Source organism: Pundamilia nyererei, unplaced genomic scaffold (genome assembly GCF_000239375.1).
Source record: "Pundamilia nyererei isolate P.nyererei 1_Seehausen unplaced genomic scaffold, PunNye1.0 scaffold00224, whole genome shotgun sequence".
In the NCBI taxonomy this organism is placed as follows: Eukaryota; Metazoa; Chordata; class Actinopteri; order Cichliformes; family Cichlidae; genus Pundamilia; species Pundamilia nyererei.
In genome coordinates this window covers 449,490-471,611 of record NW_005187625.1, presented here as the reverse complement: position 1 = coordinate 471,611, position 22,122 = coordinate 449,490, and the positions used below count along the sequence as shown (strand labels likewise).

Genomic DNA, 22,122 nt, shown 5'->3' with positions numbered 1-22,122 from the left:
GTATGTATATATTCTGTCTGTGACGTATGAAGGGGCGTCGTTAATTCAAACCCTGATGCTATAAACATCTGTGTATGCTTTGATTAAGTCGAAGATTAATTACTGTCTGCGTACAGTGGTCTTCCCACACGTCTATTCATTAAAATCAATTGTTTGACCAAGATCTTCTGGACCAACGGTTGTTTGTACTCTCCTTCCTCAATTATGTGAACCTTAACAGCCCATGGCAAAAAGTTAGTCTAGAGCCCTGCCGGCGTTTGGGTCCTCTTTCCCCACATCTCCACGGTCTGCCATCGCATACGATACAATTTTTACCAGTATTTCTAGTACCATGTTCGTCCACTGCAACATAATCTGTCCCGACAGAAAATCATCTTACAATAAAATGTTATTGTGATTCTGCTCTGTGAATATGAACAGAAAGAAATGACCAAAAATTAAAAACTTTTACTATTTCAAGTAACCTCTTTATTCTGAAGATTTTCCCTTGTAATACAGTCATTGTATCCAGCTCTTCAGTGTTTAAAGTCACATTAATGTCAGATTATCTTCCTTGTGCAGCTTTATTGATTTCTTCAGTCTATTCAGTTTCTTTTCTCTGCAGCATGGAGGATGGCAGCACTACTGTCTTTGGCTTCATGCAGCAGTTCTGACGCTCTCTTCTGGGTCTGCAGCAGAAACAAAAAAAAAACGAGTTATTCACAAGCAGAGCATATCAACAGCAACATTGAAGAACCTCATGGACACACTTACTGCTGCTCTGAAGGCTTCATCTGTGATGTCTTTGAGGTTGATCGTGACATTGTAGTACGCTCCAAAAACAGCTGTTTCTAAAGCTTTAGCTGCTACCTGAGACCAGAAATAAAACATGACAGGTGGGCTTATTTACAGCTTTGCTGTTGCAGGCGATGTTTGACAGAAAAGTGGGAGTAAAGACTAAAAGATTTAATATGCATTCATGTTTTAACACACCACTAGTAAAAGACAAAGTTCCTCTCAGTTTATATCACCATGATACTGAAGGTGCACTTTATAACCTTCAGAGAATCTGAGCAGAACAAGTAGAAATGATTGTTTTTTCACACCTGAGCATCAGACTTGCAGCTAAAATTTCCGTAGACAACCATTTCTTTAAGAGATGGCCAAAGGATGCTGATCCTCTCAGCAAGAGCCAATGGGACGGCAACAGCTTGCTTCAGTCCTTCCTGCATCGCAGCTTCTCTCCTGATGAGAACAACAAACAAATAAACAGGAAGTGTTTCTGCAGGTGACAGAAATGAAATTAGTTTTGACCTATTCAGTTGTAAAAAGAACAAAGTGAATATTTGATTATTTAAAAAAAATGAAACGTGGAAACGTGGTTCTGAAAGTTACAAGGACATTTTAAAGACATTTTAAAAAATGTAACCTGACGGCATTCAGTCATTAGCAGTAATTGGTGGTCTTAAAGTCTTGAGTATTCACCTTTTCATTTCCTCTGCAGTTTTCTTTGGCATTTTCAGTGCTGCCTACAACATGAGACGAATATGATCAACTCAAATCTGACATGAAGACAAAACATAATCACAATCTGGTTACAGTGAAAGAAGTACAGAGTGGAAATGGTTCCGGGTGCCTGCAGATGTTTCTGAGGCTCTGCAGGTGTTGAACCTTCCTCCTCACCATGTAGCTGTTGAAGGCGGAGGAGTCGGCATCCACCATGTCCAGCAATTCATTCATGGCCTGATAAAATGGAGGAATCAGCCTCCTCATCACACTGTCCAGATTCTCAAACTGCCTCTTCCCATACGTCATCTGACCAACCATGGCACCCAGTGCGGCCCCCTACAAGAGGGATACGAAATAAAATAAGTAACTAAAAGTAGAATTGTATCATTTTGTTATGAACCTAAAAGCTCGTACCATTGCACCAACTGCTGCAGAAACTGATCCTCCTCCGGGAGCTGCTGTCCGAGCACCAACGCTCTGAACAAACTGCTGCAGAGACAAAGACACCAGCTGTCCATCCTCCTGTGACTTCACCATGTACCTGCACAGGTGATACACACCACACCTACCTTTAACAAGATATCATCATCATTTATCATCTACTATGTAATACTGACAAATAATGTTATATATAGCTTTTGTTTTATTTTAAAATATTCTGGGTTTGTCACAGGATTGATGCTGGATGTTGTTGAGGTTTAAATTTATAATCTTAAATGTTTATATGCTGATTATATTGCTTTATATAAGAAAGGCCTAACTCTGAGTACACTCTGTGCCAAAAGTGCTGACAGGAAACTGCATGCTTTTGCAGAAGCATGGTAATTGCAGTAGAAAGTGAAACCAACTAGGCTGTTTGATCGAAACTTAAAGTGTGGTGTGACGTAGAGAGCAAGTATATAAATACCTAGGCTTCCGTTTGTGCTTCAGACCTGGGGTTGTGTGTTTTGTGTTCAGGTCTCATTATCCCGGATATGTAAAATAAAGATCATTTTTAAAGTAAAAGGACCACTTTTGAGCCGTGTCTTTCTTGGCCCTAAAGAATCCAAAAGAACCGGAATTTAATACTTGGTGCCAGTGACCCGGATTCTTTTGCGGCTGAGGGGACTAATTTGGACCTTAAGGTACGATCTGATATGAGGTGGACAACAGACCACCTCATACCTATACAAAAGAGTATAGGTAAGCGCAAGCCTGTTGAAAATTGTGCACATTGGATAAATTCTAAATTAGTTGTCCGCTGAATTGATGATTATTACCATTAAAGTGGCTCAGTAGTGGAAATTAAACTAAATTATAAAATCTATTAAGTAGGTCTCAGGTGACATGTCCATGATACCTTTGGGTAATTAGAAATAAATACAGGTAAAGTTTGAGGATATTTGATAACATTTATTGTGATTAATTTTAGGGTGAAGTTGAAAGTTGTTGTGATGTATGTTTGAAGTTGGTGTGTTATGTGTGTGTTACGTCAGCCAAGAAAAGAGATTAGATTAGGACATTTGGTCAGGGAATTTTATTCCCACATTGATTATAGGGTGGGACCCGGGCATCAGATAATAAACTGGCGGTTATAGTCCCCAGTGATGCTTCCAGAATTATTTAAAGTACTTAGGAAGGGAATTTGGACTTCCTAGGGGTGCAAAATGTTCTGAGGTTTATGCCTCCACTCTGTTCCGGACGTGGAACATTGTCCTTGGGCGAGAGGGTTAATTCAGCTGGCAACTGCGAGCACTGGGGACGCTCGTTAATAGCTAGTGGTCAAGCACCACTTTTCTTGCACTGTTTGACCGACAGGGGCGGGGCCCCCGGGCGTGACCATTTTAGACGTGGCTCACATGTAAGCTTTACGTAAAGCTTCAGGCGCCAGCAGGACGCTGGGCGTTCATGAGGTGGAGCTTCTTGTCGAGCTGCGGGAAGCGCTTATAGATTAAGATAGGACTTAGTAATTGGGCCACTGTCCCGGACAGATAACGGCTACAATTGACCAGCAAGGTGGGCGAACCTGGGCTTAGATGCTTTTAAATTAGTCGAAATGGTAGGATGACTATTACTAGAGGAAGATGAAGTGAAGATGTGAATATGGTAATGGAAATAATTTATCTTGGCAGTTACTGGCAGTCTTTTGTTATATATAAATGTGTGAATGTATAAGTGAAGTGTAAAATTGTCATTTGGAATGAATGATTAAAGGTGAACATTGTTTTGAGAAAAAAGTGTGTGTGAGGCGACGAAGTTCAGGGAAGTGTGTAAAATGCTGATGAAAGTATTGCGTGAATGATGCTACAAAACTGAGCTGAAAGAATGGTGATATGTGTGGAAAATTGTTAATTGTCCTGATGTCTGAAAGAGCTTTGCTGAGCACGCTGAAGATTTGGTGTGAATTCTGGCAAATGAAAGAGCTTAGTATATTTAAGTGTGTGTGTGCGTGTAATAAGGGCACATTGTCTTTAGATCCAGACTTAGCAGAATTACAGAGGGTTTATAGACTGTAAATATAAAAAAAATAAGAGTTCGATTATCCTGTAGAAACAGGAAGGAGAGAAACAGAAAAATATGAGTCTGTGTGGCTGTGTGTGTTTGACAGGAAACTGTGTGTGTGACAGGAACTTTGCATGCCCATAAAAAGAAACTGGCTGGTGTGTGAAGCGTGCACCCAGAGAGAGAGAGACGAGTTAAAATCTAGGCAGATGAAGCAAATGGATGTCTTAAGAAAAGAAATGAAAAGGATATTAATTGAAGGTTTTAGTGTGTCAATACAGGTGGACTCTTCTCAATCTGAAAACATGAGTACAGCGGCAAAAGCATAGATTAACAGAATTGGGAGGAAAACAGGCCAGGCTTTGGCTTAAAATTTGACAGCTTCACCTCTCATTGTCTCCTTATCCTGAGGAGAAGCTTAAAGGACAGTCAATCTCCTGATGAAGACAGAAGACAGACAGAACACCGTGTACTTGAAGAATTAACAGCAGGCAAAAAGACAGTGCAACTGAACTATAACACTGAAGACTCCAGCAGCAGCATGTAAGAAAACACTTGATGGAACATGAACTCTGAACTCTAAGCTGGGAAGTTGAACAGTGGGATAAACAACTGTGTGGAAGCACTGGACACTGATTTTCATATTTGCCATGCTAATCCTCAAAAAGACTGAAAAGATCAAGAGAGAAGCAATGGAGAGAAGAAACAGCTGATTTGGGCCTGTGTTGATCTGCGAGGCCCCACAGGAAACTGTGAGAACAGTGAGAGGTGAACCTGGACATTATATAGTGAATGCATATGGGAAAATTGGATTGAAGGCTGAACTTATGAAGGTTTAAGAAATGTTCACCATATCACAACAATGAGGTTATACAAAACACACATATACAAAGGGTTACATGTGAAATAATTTTTGGGGAGAAGCAGAATTGAGATAGTTTGAATCCACAGCTCAGTGCAAAGAGGCATGAGTTAAACCTGATTATAAAATACATATGCAATGAAGAAGCAGCTTACACTCCATTAACATGACCACATAACATGAACGCAAGGAAGAACACGCTTACATTTATCAAGGTGAATACATGAAATAAATTGGTATTTCTGGCCGGAGAGAGAGAAGTGGGTCGTTTAAGCACTCATGATAATGAAAATGTCTCAGTTTTGTTATTTTTAGGTGTAAAGCAGACCTGGATCAATTTTCCACATGCAGCGGTCGGAAGAAACTTATAGGTAAACATCACTGGAAACGTTCAGGCCGAGTTTCTGGTTGAATTGGCTGAAGACAAGGAATGCTGTTATTTAAGGTGGGACATCAAAATTTGGGTTAGTAAACTTGGGGAAGAGAAAACTGACTGCTTAAGTTGGAAAACACTGCAAAAAGAAACATACAAAATCACACACACAAACAGAAAATGCATTAACATTACAACTACGAGAGAGCTCATGAAGATTAGACAGCATGTTGAGCATGTGAGTCTGTTTATTAGTGTTAAAATAGTGTGAATTTAACACACTTAAACCCTGAAGTTGAGGAATAACTCAGAAAAGCTCCATGACAAGAGAGTGACGTTGGTGAAAATGAAAAAGTGATTAAGAGCTTGAAGTAGTGTTAAAATAGTGAATTGGAAGTGCTCTTGTGTCGATTGAGCAAAACAAGTGATTTTCCTAGGAAGGAATAAAATAATTTAATAATGTGGTAAGATTTAAATATGCCTTTCTCTTGTCATGGTAACTTCTTGAGATATGACTCAGTATGCAAATTAGCTGAAATGAGTGGTGAGAAAGAAGCTTCCTGTGTGGCTGTGTGTCTGAGGCTTTCAATGAAGGAAACATAGCAGAGACTGAGGAGGATTACTTGGTGAAAGATATAATAGTAAAGTAACAGGATAATTAAATAAGGTGGTCAGGTCTGTTCAGAAGGGCAGATTTGGACAAGAAATTTATAATTTAGTGATGACACATTGTTATAACGGGTTTATATCTTGTGCTAAATCTATGTATGTTAAAGTGCTAAAAGGGGAACATAACTGTGTGGCTTTTAACAAGATTTTTTGTGTGTATTTAGCAGGTGAAATTATGTCAGTTGACCTTGGACTCTCAGGACGCTGTGGAATCTGAGGCCAACCACTGAGATATGATGTGGGGAAAAATGAACAGAGGGAGTGATTTTAAGTCTGATTTCAGACTATGTAAGTATTAATTAAACCAAGAGTAGGGCAAAACTTTTGTGGCCCTGAAGTTCTAATTTCCATAACATATTGATAGATTAATAAGCAAAATTTTTGTGTGTTTAAGATCCTTGGGGTTGTTGTTTGAGTGATGGGTGGATTCTGTCAGTTAGGTTTGGGTTGTTTTCTTATTTTATTAGAGGGAGTTTTAGTAAACATGGACATGTCTAGAATCGGGCCCTTTAAAATTGTAACAGTGCACTTAGAGAAAACCTGTCAGGTGATTATGTGTTGTGTTTTGATGAGCTAATAATCAGCTCTCTTTTTTCTAATTTTTTGTAAGCAAGCCTTCAAGATTGAATTAACAGCGCTGAAAAGCGCCAAGAAAACTACTGTTTTGGACGCTTGGCCTCAAACTAGGTGAACCACAGCCTCACAGATCTGGGACTATGGACCATAAGGATCGGGCTCTCATTGGCATGTTTCAATTTTTTTTTTTTTTTTTTTGCCTCAGATGAAGACAGATGAACTGCTCCATCTACAAAGAGGAATTTCTGAGCACCTGCATAGAGAAACTCTAAAGCCCCCAACAGGACCTTCATGAAAATCATAACACGTTTGACCTCTTTTCTAGTGACGGCACTGCTAGTGAGAGACGTACAGTTTTTGATATTGTCATTGCAGAACAAACTGACATTGATACAAGATATCAGATATCCACTGATGCAAATATGATTGATATGGAACCACTGATATCAGTAACTACTGGAGGGACTACTATTAAAAAAAACTGATTCAACCAACAGATTCTGTCTGCCATGATTCTGTTTAAGACATGTCCCACCTTAACACTGTATAAGAAATGGTTCTCACATTTGTTGAAATATGGTCCTTAAAAGACACCAAAATACAACAGATGCTGGCATCATCTCAGTGGAAAAGAAGCATCCGACTGGTGTGCTAGGGTTCAGAAGTTCAGTAAAATCTGGTGCCAGAGACAACCTACTAACCCTCAATGATTATTAGGTGGGTTTGGCAGTTTTCTCAATCCACTCCACAAATGTTCTACAGACTTTAAAATGATTTATAATGTCCTTCTGCTTTCTGTTGATTTATTACTCACAGATAAAATGTAATCCTGTCATTATAAGGGCTGAATGTTCTTCGATGTTCTTATATATTTTTCGGGATATAAAGTATATAATGAATCAGCTGACTACATCACAGTTTGTAAATACTCACTCTATGATTCTCTCCTTTGGATTAAACGGACCGAGGGAGTCGAGGCCAAGTTTACTGATCACCTGACAACAAACAAACAAACAATCAGAGCCTATAATTTATTAAAATATCTTTAAAAAAAAAAAGAGTCATCTGCTGACCAGTCGGACTTTGTGCTCCTCTTCGATAATGAAGAGTCGTTCTCTCTGGATGTAAAAGTCAGCAGAGTCCAGCAGAGCCTTCAGAGGGATCAGGCCAACAATCTGAGAGCCGACCACAGGCAAGTTCAGGTCCTAAAAGACAATTTCAATAAAAGAAAAAATTAAGTCAGTAACAGTCTAAGGATTTGTTGGTCTTTACTTAACCCTTTAAGACCTACCATAGTCTGCCAGAGCTTATATTTATATTTTTACATGTTGTAGTTCCCTTTTTGGGAGCATTTCAAGTTGCTATACGTAATACAACAGCTATAGCTCAAATTTTAATAATATGTATGCATTAAGTCCATAGTAACCACAAAAATTGCAAAAAAGTGCAATAAACCACAAAAGAAATGAAAATCATTTTTAGCTTTTTTTCTTTTTTTTTACATATATTTATAGTTAGAGAAATTTAACCTCTTAAGCACCAAAGGGGGTTTCTGAACTTCCTGCTCGAAAATGTAATGCCCAAATTTAATTGATTATGTCTCTCCAATTACAAACTCTGTCCTTACAATCTTGGTATCAAAATAAAGCTAACACTTGTGAGATTTCACCAGAGGTGTAAATATTGAAGCAGATATTACTGTGTCAAAGTTCCTGAGACTGGAACACAGGAAAAGTAAGTATATTTTATCCTCCCCTAATTTTTTTTTTTTTTTTTTAATTTTTAGCATATAACCATTTTAAAAATATGCCTCAGATCACATTTGGTTCCAGGATTTCAGTAACCAACATATAAACATCATCTGTGCAAAGATTTATGTTTCTAAAGTGAAACAGCAAAAAATTACTGCCCTGTCAATACATCAATATCCAGACGTTGTACAAAAATGTCCAATTTTGGCACATAATTGGACACTATGCCAGTTGAATTTTTTTAGGTATTAAAGAGCAGAAATTAATAAAATGTTATTATCAGGCCTAAAAATGCTCTATTTTAAAATATATTTTTGAAGAATTAACCACACATTTACATGGTAATGGCCCTTTTCTGCAGTGCGCATGAAGTGTTTAAATGGTCTCTGGCCCTTTAAACTCCGAGGGGCTGTAACTTTGGTTTCTTTTGGTCAATTTGCATGATTGACACCTCTTTTTAATCGTATTAGCCAATAGAAACAAAGTAACAATGCCACGTTCACGTCACTTCAACCAATCAGACGTGGGCCCAAATTTGCTGCATGTGGCGTCTGTCCAGTCACGTGTCTGTAGGTGGGTCTAAAATGGTTGTTGACAGAAAACGGCTCTGATGCAGCTAGGTAGGCATGGTAACTACTGGTAATCACGTGGCTATCGGCTACCAGCGAAAATAACGGAGGAAATCGGGATGGTAAGCCAATCTCTGTCTTAGCGCATTTGCACCACTGTGTGTTTTAGTGGTCTTCTTTTGTGGCTCATTCAGTGAATTTGGTCTGATCGTGGTGAAACTTGGTGTGTGGAGTCAGTGATAGCTCTGGAAGCTAACCAGCCTATCTTTAGTCGGTTACATGAAGTCTGGAGAATTTCCAGTTCGGTTTTGTTTGTTTAGCGGTCTTCTGTGCATTTACGTAACTGCTCGTTTAATCATGGCTTGTTTTCAATGTATTTGGTGGTTGTAGAAATGGTTTATATGACATTTTAGCTGAGATTCTGAGGTTTCTGTGGATACCACACATGTCTGGACTTATATTTCTCATCCCGTGTTATAACTGATTAAACGAGATGTCCTCCTTTTTGCCCCTGGTACCTGGGGCGTGGGGCTTAAGTGGTTTTAAGAGGTTTATCCCTCAAAACTGTAAATAAAAAAACGCTGTACAAAAAAGTTTCCAACAACAGGAAATTTATTTTAAGTGTCTTCATAATTTTATTTTTGAGATACATCAATTTTTATATACTACAGGAAAAATGAAAATGAGTATTATAATGCTAATTTGCAAAAAAAACAGCATGTGCATCAAAATAAACTATTTCCAGCAGTGTAATTTGAGTTCTAAGCATCCCAGAAACGACACAAAGCACACAGCTCTAACCTCCGCATCTCTGCAGATCTCCTCATACACAGCATGGAGGGGCGTCACCTCGTAGTCCAGAATGTTGGTGGAAACCTGAGCAAGGTTAGCCTCATCCAGGTACCAACCAATCCCCTGCACCTTCTTCAGCTGCCCAGGCTTATGAACACAGAGAAGAAGAAAAAAAGTTTTTAATACTTAGTTATATATCAAGTCCTATTTAATTAAGTAAACCTTTCAAACAAACATAAGAAATTCAAAAATAATCGGAAATTTCAACAAATTCTCCAAAAAGTGGAAAATATTAGAAAAAAATTGATTTAAAAAAGAAAAATCTGAAAAATTCATCAACAAAACAGGAAGAAAGAAATCCTAAAAGGACATTTTAATCATGTCATGACAGCGAGCAACACCCACAACATGAAAAGCTAAATAAATAACCCAGATTCCCAGGACGCACCTGGTCCTTCCCTCGACCCTGCTCCCGGATGTCCAGTGCTATGCGATGAGCCTGTTCTTTAGTGCTGATCAGGTTCACATTATAGGCAATGAGGAACTTACGAGCACCAGTTACCGTTGCGCCCCAAGATGGTACAAAGTCGGCGGGGCCAAAGTCAGGGGCCCATTCATCACGTTTCAACTGGAGGGAGAAAAACATTGTAATTGGAAATAGAGACAATTTTCTTGTGGTTAACCATATTTCAAGTTAAAAATAAAAATCAATCACTGACCCTGCTGTTACAAAGAAACCTTTTTTTTTCTTTTTTCTTTTTAGAAATCATTCTCAGAAGTTAGAACCACACAACACTAAATGAGCGAAGAAGAAAGGAGATAATGATTTGATGAGTCCTCACCTTTTCAGGCAAAGCTTCGTACTCTCCTGTTCGCACAGATGGAAGGCTTCTCCTGGTCGCTGTTCGAGCTGCTTCTCCATAAAGATACACTGTGGAAAAAGAACCTTATTTACTTCTTAATTTGAATTTAAACCAAAACCAAACCAAAAACAGTGTATAGTAAGCTGAGACTTGAATCTCAGGTTTATTGCTGAGAGGGTGAAGCCTCCCTTTTGGTTCTAATGTAAAAACATTTTGTGGTTTTTAAAAATCAGAGCAGTCAGGAAAAACCCCCCAAATCATTTTAACTCATTAACCTTCCAGTTCTGTGCTCCCCCATCCCCCTTACTTTAGCGTTCTCATTCAAAATTGACCAGTCTGTTTTAACAGCTCTTAAAAGAATGACCAGGAATACAGTGCCACCCACTCATTTGCACTTCTGGAGTTTTGTTCTGGGCTCAGCATGCACTGGAGCTGACGTCCAAATGTTTGCATTTGTAGTGACAAAGTTGCTCTCTGACTTTGGTAGCAATTTATTGACAACTCAGTAAGAACATGGTAATAGTGTGGAGTGTGGCATAAAGGGACAATAGTTCCATAATACCGTATACCACTATGCAATTACAATATAATAACTAGTAATAGCTTGTTCCATTGGCTTTTAGCTTTTGTATGCAGCATAGTAGAAATGGTAGTCTTATATTTAGTTGCACTGATTTATAGTTATTATATAAAAACTACCACACAAGTACACCACAGCATCAAAGATAAAATATTTGAATATTATTACATTCAAACAAAGGACCCTTTTTAAGGTATATGGAAAATTCATTTCACATATAAATATTGTAATATTATCCTAATATGTGAAAACACCAACGTGCATTATTATCTTATTATCATGCCATTACTACCACATCACTGTTATTATAAATGCATTCCCATAATTCTGCACAGAAATTACTATTTTATTGCTCACAGCTTCTCTTATTCTTAGAAAAATATTACTGTACTGTTACTAACAGCTTTACCCTCACAGGCATCATTATTCTATGCTATACATTTCGGCCAACAGTGGTCAACTAAAAAAATACTTTGTTTATTATCTTGTATGTACATTAAAATTAAATAGTAATACGTACTTTGTTGTTACACTATCTCTTACCGTACATCACTAAATCTCCATTTGCACTATTTGCCCATTTGCACTACTCTGCCTGGTTTACACCCAATGTCATTTACCCATTATATTGTATATTGTATAGCTTTCTTGTTATATGTAAAATTGTATTGTATTTATTTATTAAAATTTTTACTTTTTAATTATTTTACCTGCATTTTTTAATCACTCTTATATTTAAATGTTCATTTGCTTTTTTATCTAGGGATTGAGAGTAACGTAGTTTCTATTCTCTGTATGTCCTGTACATGTGGCAGAATTGACAATAAAGTTGACTTGACTTGACTAGTTCCCTCTCTTTTATTGCCACATTATTGGCCCAGGATTATGTTATTATTGGGCTCTAACATAAAGTGTTTTATTTTCATCTCAGAAGTCAAGATAAGATAAGACTTTTGACTCAGTTAAGAAACAATAAATAAATCAACTTCTGACTCTTTGGCTTCATTTGAATGCGACAGGTGATTTTTTTTTTTCATGTACTTCGTCTCTCACCACTGATACAACACTAGCATCTGTGCAATCGGTCTCCGTACAGCTCTTATAGTCCTGAATAACAAACCAAAACCTTCCACTTCAGTCTGATTTCCTCAGCTACAAAAGACTTATTAAATTCCAGACTTATTTACTTACAATATGAAATTCTGAATTAACTAGCACCTCTGTCATTTACCTAACTCACACAAAAATTCTGGGCACTGATCAGCACCTTCCACAAAAGAAGGAGACATTGTTGCCATCATTAGAAAACCACTGTGTGGAGAAAAAGGCTTAACAACAAAAACCTCACAACTGTGAAACATTGCAGGTTGTCATAAGTCTGTCTGTGTTACTTGCTTTTTGTGCTTTATGTCTCTGTCTGTCTTATCCAGGTATCACTGGTTTTTTTAAAAATTTTCCTAATAAACAATAAAAATTGACTACTTTTTTTAAAATTTTACATTGGCATTTAGTTTTATAATTTTATTCTGTTTCTCATTCTTGTTTTCTTGCATGTTTGACTGCAGTAAAGCTGAAGCAGTTTTTTTAATGAGCCTCACCGGGCACATGCAGCATCTCTGCCAGTTTCTGTCCGAACACGTTGGCACACTGCACGCAGTCGTCCATGCTGACGTTCTGGACGGGAATGAAGGGACAAACGTCCATGGCCCCGGTCCGAGGATGTTCACCTGGACAGGAAACATGTTAATGCCTTGATGTTAGGAAGCAGCTCCCTGAGATAAGCTGCTGGGCTCAGACACACCTGAATGTTTTCTCATGTCAATAAGGCTGAAGGCCTGGCGGGCGGCGTTCAGCGCCCCCTCCACCACTGCCTCAGGAGAGCCCACAAAGGTGTAGACGGTGCGGTTAGTGGAGGCTCCAGGGTCGACGTCCAGCAGGCTGCAGCCGGGTGTGCTGGAGATGGCTGCTGAGATGGCATCGATCACCTAAACAGTTCATAGAGAAGTTGTAATAATGTGGCTCACCTGCTTTAGTTAGTCAAGCTCAAAGGAAATATTGTGTTGATAAAGAGCAAGAACACTTTGGATTGCGAGTAAGGATACTGCGGTGGCCAGAGTTTAGACTGTAATAATGGCTCTAATGAGCATCACAACGAAGTGAATGACCAGAATTTTATGCAGAATTGATTCTATAACTGTAGAAATTTACACTCAGCTGTCATTGAAATAAAATGGAAACAATTTGAAATTATTTAAAACCCGCATTAAACTGGAAATAGAACAAAGATAACATCAAAAAATTGAGAATTTGTGTTAGCAACAAGTATCAAAAACTTAAATTAGGAACATGTTTCTCAATGTACTGCATCGGCTCTATTTATTTATTTACATTGTTATGAGGACACCAGTTGCTGCAGTTTGAAAACCACATACGTCCTTTCTCTTTCATAAAGTTGGGTTTCAGCTTCACCTGTTTTGTATTTTTGGTATCATAAAGCATCAGATGCTTTCAGTGGGTGTCCAATTTGGACTGTACTCTGGTTTGATTGGCAGCTGATTTTTTACAAACCAGTGCTGCTGGAATATGAGAACAGTGTAGTTTGTCAAAACACAAGCATATTCTGTGGTTAAACAGAAAATCAGCTGATTATTTAATGTTCCCACTTCCGTGGAACTGTTTTCCTCTTGTGGGAACAGAGGGCAAAGGTAAGTACACAGCTTTACTCTGGAGTGAATCTTTAATGTCTGTTTAACGAATGTTTCAACAGATAATCTGAACTCAAGAGCACCTCACTCACACGTTAAACACATCAGTCTCCTGCAGACTTCATGTTGAGACATTTAAACTGTTTTCAGAGCAGTTTAAAGATATTTTGTTTGTTTAAAGATAAAAAGATTAGCTGTTTAATGTTTAATGACATATCTCATTACTCTAAACCATATCTTGGTCACTTTTTACTGAATTGCAGTTTTTGACAGTTTAAGTAATATTCTAGCATTTTATGCACTTCCTGTTCAGTAAAGATCCAGAAATCTATCAATATTTTTATTTTAAATTCAAAGGCAAATGAAGAATGAAGTCTAGGATCTTGCTATGCTCTTCTTTTCTCTTTTCCTTTCTCCTCAGATGGCTGTTCCTCTGAGGGAGGCTACTTCCTGTAAGATGAAGTTCTTCCTCCCCACTGTCACCAAGTGCTGTTCACAGGGAATCACCCGCTTCTCTCTCTCTCATGATCTCAAACTGCCAAAAGAGCCTAAAGTTTTTTCTGATTTTTTAAAATCATCTCAATGTCAAAGATATATTGTCACGGTCTGGCTGGGGCAGACCGTATGTGTTGCAGAGGAGGACTCAAACGCAGACCAAAACGTAGTGTGGATAAACAAAACAAGCCGTTTATTGAGGCTAGCAATGAGGGTAAAAATAATCGGGCATCGGTGAAAACTAAACAATAACCTAAACTGGGTGAACTAATAACAAAACATGAAAAAGCTTAACCATAGTGAACTGACATGGGTACCTGGGGATGAGACATGGATGAGCAGACGACCTGACAACAAATGACTGAAAGCACACGGACTAAATACACACAGGAGGATGATGAGGGAAGTGGGAACACATGGGGAAACAGCTGGCACACATGAACATAATGACGTCAGCGTGGGAGAGTAAAACTGAACACAGAAACACCAGACCTCTTCACAATAAAACAGGAAACATAATGAGACATAGACATGACAACCCGAACTTGACAACGTAAGACACAGACATGAAACGCATGAAGAGCAGGGGAGATTTAACATAGTTGGAAACACGAGGGGGAAATAATAAGAACTAGAAACACCTAGGCATGATAACAAATGAACTTAGGAAACCTGACGGGCTTACATAAACTAAAACTCAAAACGCTGGGTCAACAGACCCAGGATCATGACATATATAAACTATTAAATCAAACACACAGATCAAAGCAGCAAATACAAACACTTGCAGTTGTAACTTTAAAACTAAAGTCAAACAGCATTTCAGTTCACAATGAGCACGTTTATACTTGAATCACATTTTGCTGATAATACTCACACACCTTTACTTATTTACTTTAAACTGTTTAAATGTTAATTAGGCAGAAAAGTCCTCCTCTCACCTCTTTGTTTCGGCCCTCGGAGAAGTTGGGGACACACTCCACCAGCTGAGCCATGGTGCCTGCTAACTGAATGAAAACCCAAAGAGTTCAGTTTCACCCAAGTCCAACCTCACATACCCCCCTCCAAAAACCTCTGAACCCCTCAGACAGACACTGAGCAGCGGTTCAATCATTAACTGTGTGCAGCAGATCAGTATGTAGGTCACCTGACAATGATTACCACCTCTGCACACAGACACTCTTTCAAATGCCAGCAGATTTTTTCTACATAAGAGAACTCTGTCTCAGTTTCAGATCACAGGCTGCGCTCCTGAGATAGTCCAGTCCAGAAGGGCAGAAAAAGCATGTTTCCTTCTATTCCTAAATCCTTGACCTACCAATCAGCATAATTCAAGACATTACAGATGCTGAATTTGTGAAAACTAAAATAAAACATAGACTTTTCATTCTAATAATTTTATCCTTTAGCTCTATGGTCACTGAGATCTGTCTTGCTAGCGTCCTGTAGCTGAATTTTTGCCAATTTCAGTACAGTGTGAGACATATAAGGACAGCCATAAACATCTGGGCTCTGTGCTGTGAAACAAATTCAACATACTCAGAATAACTTCCAGTTACCTGGATTTATGGCTTTACCCTACCCTAACATCATCAGTCAGACAAAGAGGCCATAAGAATGTAGGTATCAACATTAGGTTAAACCAGGTCAGTCTAGGTACAAGTGCTGTAAAATGACAAGGGTGGCTTTGGCAGCATGTGACCAATTTGTTACATGGAATGAGCAGAAGAGAGACTGAATTTGCAAAGAGAGAAAAAAACAATAAGAAAGAGAGACATCTGACAACTATGCTGACTACAAGTAAAAAGAGCTCTAAAGAACTCTATCATTAATGCACAGGAGAATCTGATGAATTCTAATTAACAGTGTTAGTTGTTTCAGCTGCAGCCCTGATAGTGTTTAAAAGTCTGAGAGTAAAGATTAGAAAGAATTCAAAACTGAAAACTGAGAATTACCCTGAAGTTAACTGCACAAGCCCAGATTCCTGCTTTGTAGTAAAGGCCTCTAACAAAGTCCTGCCAACTCTTCCTGCTGCACCAGAACCTCAATTTTTAATTTTAAGTTTGCAGAAGAAAACCCCAAATTGTTTGTCCTGAAGATAGTGTTGATGTTGGTGCATCAACACCATCTTCAGAAAAATAATAATAATAATATAATATATATATTCATTTTGATTATCAGTTATTTTCAGATAATTAGTGACACAAATGTTCAGTTTGTTAACTAAATGAGATATTTTTTTCTTTGAGAATAAATGCAAGGGGAACTTCAGTCTGATCACAGCCTCTATTATGATGTTTATTTGTAATATTCATTGATTGATCAGTATCAGTATGTGTGTGTACAAAAGCAGAAAATGAGAAGGCTTCAAAACACGTTGTTTTTGATGATTCAGAAAACATTTTAATCTCAGAATTCATGAACTTTATCAAGACTTTAAAAATATATCTGACTTTAATTTTATGGGGGAAATGCCAAGTTTTGCAAATGTGGACTTGTTTTGTCAGATTTGCCAGACTGAGCTGAATCATTAAATGAAAACAGACTTTTTTTTAATTTATTTTGTATAATCTGAAAGATGTTGAACTCAGTTCTGCTATCAATTGTAAAAGGACAAACACTTTTTTTAACATGTTTTTATGTGTGTGAAAATAAATACTGTCTTTGCAAAAGTTTATTGCAGACTTAACTTATTTTTTGAAAGTGGTCATGCCACAATCTGAAACTTGCAAAGCCCCCAGCATCCAACATCAGCATGGAGGAGAGGAAGGCACTCACATCACTTAGTAATGACAACAATGTCATCATCCTTCCGGCAGACAACGGTAGGTGCATGGATTTGCTAAACCAGAAAGAGTATCATGAGAAAATTTTGTCACTTCTCAATGACAAAATTGTGCACCTTTAAGACCAATTGTTTGTATGATCAACTTGGTCACCTATAACGTCTCTGGCCTCGATCCTCAGCCTGTTGGTGGGTAGCTCTGAACACCACATCCAGAACACCTTGGATTTTGTTGAGAAGGTGAGAGATGTCATGATGGAGGCAGATGAAACCATGGTCTCGTACGATGTTACATCTCTCAATTGCATCCCAGTCACGGACGAGTTGGAGGAAGTCCGTAAGAGATTACAGGATGACCCCAACCTCAGCAACAGGACCGCTCTCAGCCCCGACCAAGTGTGTTTGCTTTTGGAACTGTGTCTTAATTCCACCTACTTCACATACAAGGGTCAGTTCTACAGGCAGAAACATGGCTGTGCCATGGGTTCACCAGTTTCACCCATTGTGGCCAATTTGTACATGGAAGAAGTGCAATAGAGGGCTTTGTTATCCTAACATGGAACACCACAAAGTCATTGGTTCAGGTATGTGGATGACACCTGGGTGAAAATCAAATCTCAGGACGTACCACAATTCACGGATCACATTAACTCGGTGGACCAACTCATCAAATTCACTAGTGAGGATATCAAAAGTGGCAGGCTAGCTTTCTTAGACTGTGAGATTTCCATCAGTAATGGCGGACATTTAAAAGCTGATGTATATCAGAAACCTATGCATACGGATCAGTATTTGAGGTTTGACTCTTATCATCCACTGAGCATAAACTGGGTGTTATCAGGACGCTACAACACACAGCAAACACTATCCCCACAGACACAGTGGACAAAGAAGCAAAAGGACATCACATCAAGAAGGCCCTGAGTAAATGTGGTTATCCCAGCTGGACATTTGTCAAAGCTGGGAAGGTGCCAAAAGAACAACTGCCACCTAGCCGGAAACTCATAGTGATCACGTACGTGTCTGTAGTATTGGAAGAGTTGAGACACATTTTTTTATAAACACTGCATCTCTGTGGCTTTTAAACCCCAAAACACGCTGCACCAAAAATTAGCCCACTCCAAGAATCGGGTCCCCCGACACAAACAGAGTAAGATAGTGTACGCTGTTAAGTGCCAAGAGGATTGCCAGGATTTATCTATTGGAGAAACCAAACAACCTCTGCCAAAGCAGATGGCACAACACAGAAGAGCTACCTCATCAAACCAAGACTCTGCGGTCTATTTACACGTACAGGCCAGTGGACACTCTTTCAATGATGAGGATGTACACATCCTGGACAGGGAGGAACACTGGTTTGAGTGCGGAGTTCATTTACGTGAAAAGGGGAGGAATCGAGGAGGGGGCCTATGGGTACATCTTTCACTATCTTACAATGCTGTGATTGCAGCCATTCCCCAGCTCTCTGTAAATGGTACTCATGGCCATTGATCAGTGGTCTTTGATCAATGATCTTTGATGACTAGTTGTTGATCAATGGTCATGAGAATTTGCATAACTATGATGAAGAAACTAACCTCCCAGCCTATTGTTCCTTCAGTGGTGCTAGTTTCTCATTATACAAATGTACTGTTTATAAGATTGGGGAAACCTGCAGTCAGCTGAGACTGAAGAAGTCACTTAGATGAGTGACGAAACGTTTCTCCCACTGAAAACGCTACGTCCAGATGAACAGAATCAACTTTTTGGGACTTGGAGTTGATGTTCCTCAATTTTGCCTAATAATGATTTAAATTTCAGGTGTAGAGAGGTTGACCCATACATGGAAGCTTTTTTGTTCCATTTAACTCATAAGGAGCAGTGGGCAGCCACCAGCATGGTCAGCATCAGTGGTCATTACTTGTTTTCTCTGTACATTTGAATTCTGGGTTAAATTGTCCTAAAACAAAACTCCCCCTACTGAATAGTTTACAGCCAGTCCCTGTAAACTGGCTCTAAATTATTAGAGTGGGTGTCAAATGTAAGGCTCAAGGCTCACAGTCGGCTCATAAATGTTCGATTTTAACTGTATTTTCATGAGTTTTACTGCTTGTCCTGCTGATAAAGACCTCCCCCATGTGCATTCATACCACACTAAAGTAATTAAGTAATAGATAAAAAGTTCAATGACAGAAAAGTTGCATTTTCTTTGTGTACTATAGAAATTTCTCTGTTATTTATTTATTTATTTATTTTACAATCGGCTCATAATAATAATAATAATAATAAAAAGGTAGAGGACAGTGAGCTACCAGGACGTCTCTGTAATTTTACAAAATGATTGTTTATAGTTTAAACCCAAAGAGTCATGCTGACAGATTTCTTTGATTAACTACATTAGCATTTCTCTATCATGTAGAAAAAAAGACATACGATTGTAGCAACACTTCTTTTTCCCGTATTAAGATATCTCATGGATTGCAGTTAAACTTCTGTACAGTGACAAAAAAGAAGGGTTTCACTGGTCAGGACCACTTAAAGGCAAAGTGGGCGGTGCATGGTCCATGATGTAAAATGAGTTGGACATCACTGCTATACAGTATTATGGTGTTTCTATTATTTTGACCTGTTTTTGATAAACACGTGTTACCTTTACCTTCACTGCTGCTGACTGTAGGTCCTTGATCGTTTTACAATAAAAACAAAAACGACATTAAAAGTTTGCAGATTCTGAGATTTACCAGTGACACTTCAGGTTTCACACTGTGCACCTTCCCTACGGTAAATCACACCATATTTATTAATTTAGCACCTTTTACGAAGGTGGACTGCAGTTCAAAGTCCTTTATAGGTAACTTATGAGCAAAGACAGTCGATACAGGAACTTTTTCCTGAAAAAAACATGCAGTAAAACAATCATGTGTTATATGATCTGGTGGCTCATTGTGAAGCAGAATAATGCAGCTGAATGGTTTCATGCAGACTCACAGAGTGGCGTCTTTAAAATATGTAAACTTTTACTAAACCGGACAAACAGGAAATCTGATTTGCAGCAGCTCATCATCATGGATGGCTGGGTTTGGCTCGTTTTCACTCTGGGTAAGAACAACTGAGTTTATCTGATTGTTGCTGGCATTTCTGGAGCTGTTAGTGAGACACCGTGTGACCTAAGTCACATCATATGACACCATAAAACACAATTTCTACTGTATTTTTTCCTTGACAACAATAACTATTATTTTAGTCATCACTGAAATCTCATCTAAGTCAAACTTGATTTTTCTTAATTTTAGATAAATAAGGTTAAACTAATGTTTACAGTATGAACAGATAAGTTATGCATGCAATATATTAAATTATTTATATAATTTGTCTATTTTTTTTTCTTTTCTTAGACTTAACCTAACAATTAAAAAGATCTCAGCAACAGAATGGAAAAACATGTCATTTTATTGTTTTGGTTAATTTGTCATTCCCCAAAAGTTGATTCTGTTCATCTGGACGTAGCGTTTTCAGTGGGCGAAACATTTCCTCCTAAGTCATCCAAGTGACTTATTTAGTCTCAGGTGACTGGTGGATTCCCCAACCTTATAAACAGTACATTTGCACAATGACTGATACCAGCCCACTGAATGAAAAATGGGCTGGGAGGTCAGTTCCTTGATTGTTAATATAAAAATTGTGAGACTAAAGAAATCACTTTGATTACTGCTGTTTCTTCCACTAAAGATGCTACATCCAAATGAAACGACTCAAGTTTTTGGGATTTCCTTGCCTGGATGATTGAGCATGTATCAAGACTTTTCTTTGTCATTATCTTTATAACTAGCAAACTCTGTGATATATATACCTGCATATACACACACGAGTGCAGAATTTGTATTAATTATTTTTCTACATCATATAGATGTTGATGCTCACAGTGATCTATGCAGTGTCTGTTAAACACTTATTTTTCTATTTTTTATGTCACTGCTCGAGATTAATTGTTTGCAAAACTATGACTGTTATGTGTGTCCCATAATCATAATGAGCAGTGCCCAGCTATAAAACATAACAGTTCATCATAAAACAGCCCAGATTTTCTCTGTGGATCAAGCCTAGGCATCATTATCAAGTAAAGAGTTATTAATTAGTTGCAACACTAGATTGTAGACGTGTACTTAATTGACACATTGGTGTTTTTCTTAAACAAGTTATAGAAAACAGAAGTGTTACACAATAAATCGTTCGCTATTACCTTTCAGGAGCTCCATATTAATAGATTTTAGTTGTGAGTGCATTTTTGTCATTCAGAGTTTTATTTCAGACTGAAAAAAACATTACTGGATATCAGGGTTCAGATTTTCATGTCCTCTCAGGTTGAAATTGAATGACCTGAGTAGTCCTGATTCTACCTGTACTGCTACCATCAGATCATCATTTTAATGTGCAGTACCTGTAAAACTATTTGAATCAGCCTAAGCTGTGCATTGTGTTTAATAACAACACACTAAAGTCATGGTAAGCACAGAAAATACTCTACATTTAATTTGTAATACTTTTATAGTATTTGTTTTCTATATATCACTTCTGCTGACAATCACTAATTACAAAGCATGTTTACATTGCTAATGTCAAACTGATCATTGTAATGCTGATGCATTTCCCACATCTGTTCCTTTAGCCTCCTCCACAGCTGGAGCAGAGTTCACTGCAATAACAGACATCCCTGATATTGCAACTACTGCACTACTGCCCACTGCTCTTCCTGATCATTCTACTACCTCACAAAATATTACTACTACACCAAGCTTCACCGCTTCACAAAGCATTACTGCACCAAGCCTTACTACTACACAAAACATTATTACTGCATCAAGCATTACTACTACTACTGCTACACAAAACATTACTACTGCACCAAGCATCACTACTGCTACACAAAACATTATTACTGCATCGAGCATTACTACTGCTACACAAAACATTACTACTGCCACACAAAACATTAATACTGCCACACAAAACATTACTACTGCACCAAGCATCACTACTGCTACACAAAACATTACTAGTACTACACAAAACATTACTACTGCACCAAACCTTACTACTACACAAAACATTACTACTGCACCAAGCATCACTACTGCTACACAAAACATTACTACT

General features: G+C 38.2%; 1 protein-coding gene across 1 annotated transcript; it reads right to left on the bottom strand.

Annotated features, from left to right (window-relative positions):
• Nucleotides 1-472: 472 nt before the first annotated feature.
• Nucleotides 473-15,265, bottom strand: ftcd (formimidoyltransferase cyclodeaminase). Its single transcript, XM_005748529.1, has 14 exons — nt 15,146-15,265; nt 12,806-12,989; nt 12,603-12,731; nt 10,404-10,492; nt 10,010-10,189; nt 9,571-9,708; nt 7,523-7,654; nt 7,383-7,444; nt 1,903-2,029; nt 1,663-1,824; nt 1,465-1,508; nt 1,086-1,224; nt 754-849; nt 473-668 (listed from the first exon to the last, which is right to left on the bottom strand). The coding sequence occupies exons 1-14, from the start codon at nt 15,197-15,199 to the stop codon at nt 585-587; spliced, it is 1,620 nt and encodes a 539-aa protein (XP_005748586.1). The 5' UTR covers nt 15,200-15,265; the 3' UTR covers nt 473-584.
• Nucleotides 15,266-22,122: the final 6,857 nt, after the last annotated feature.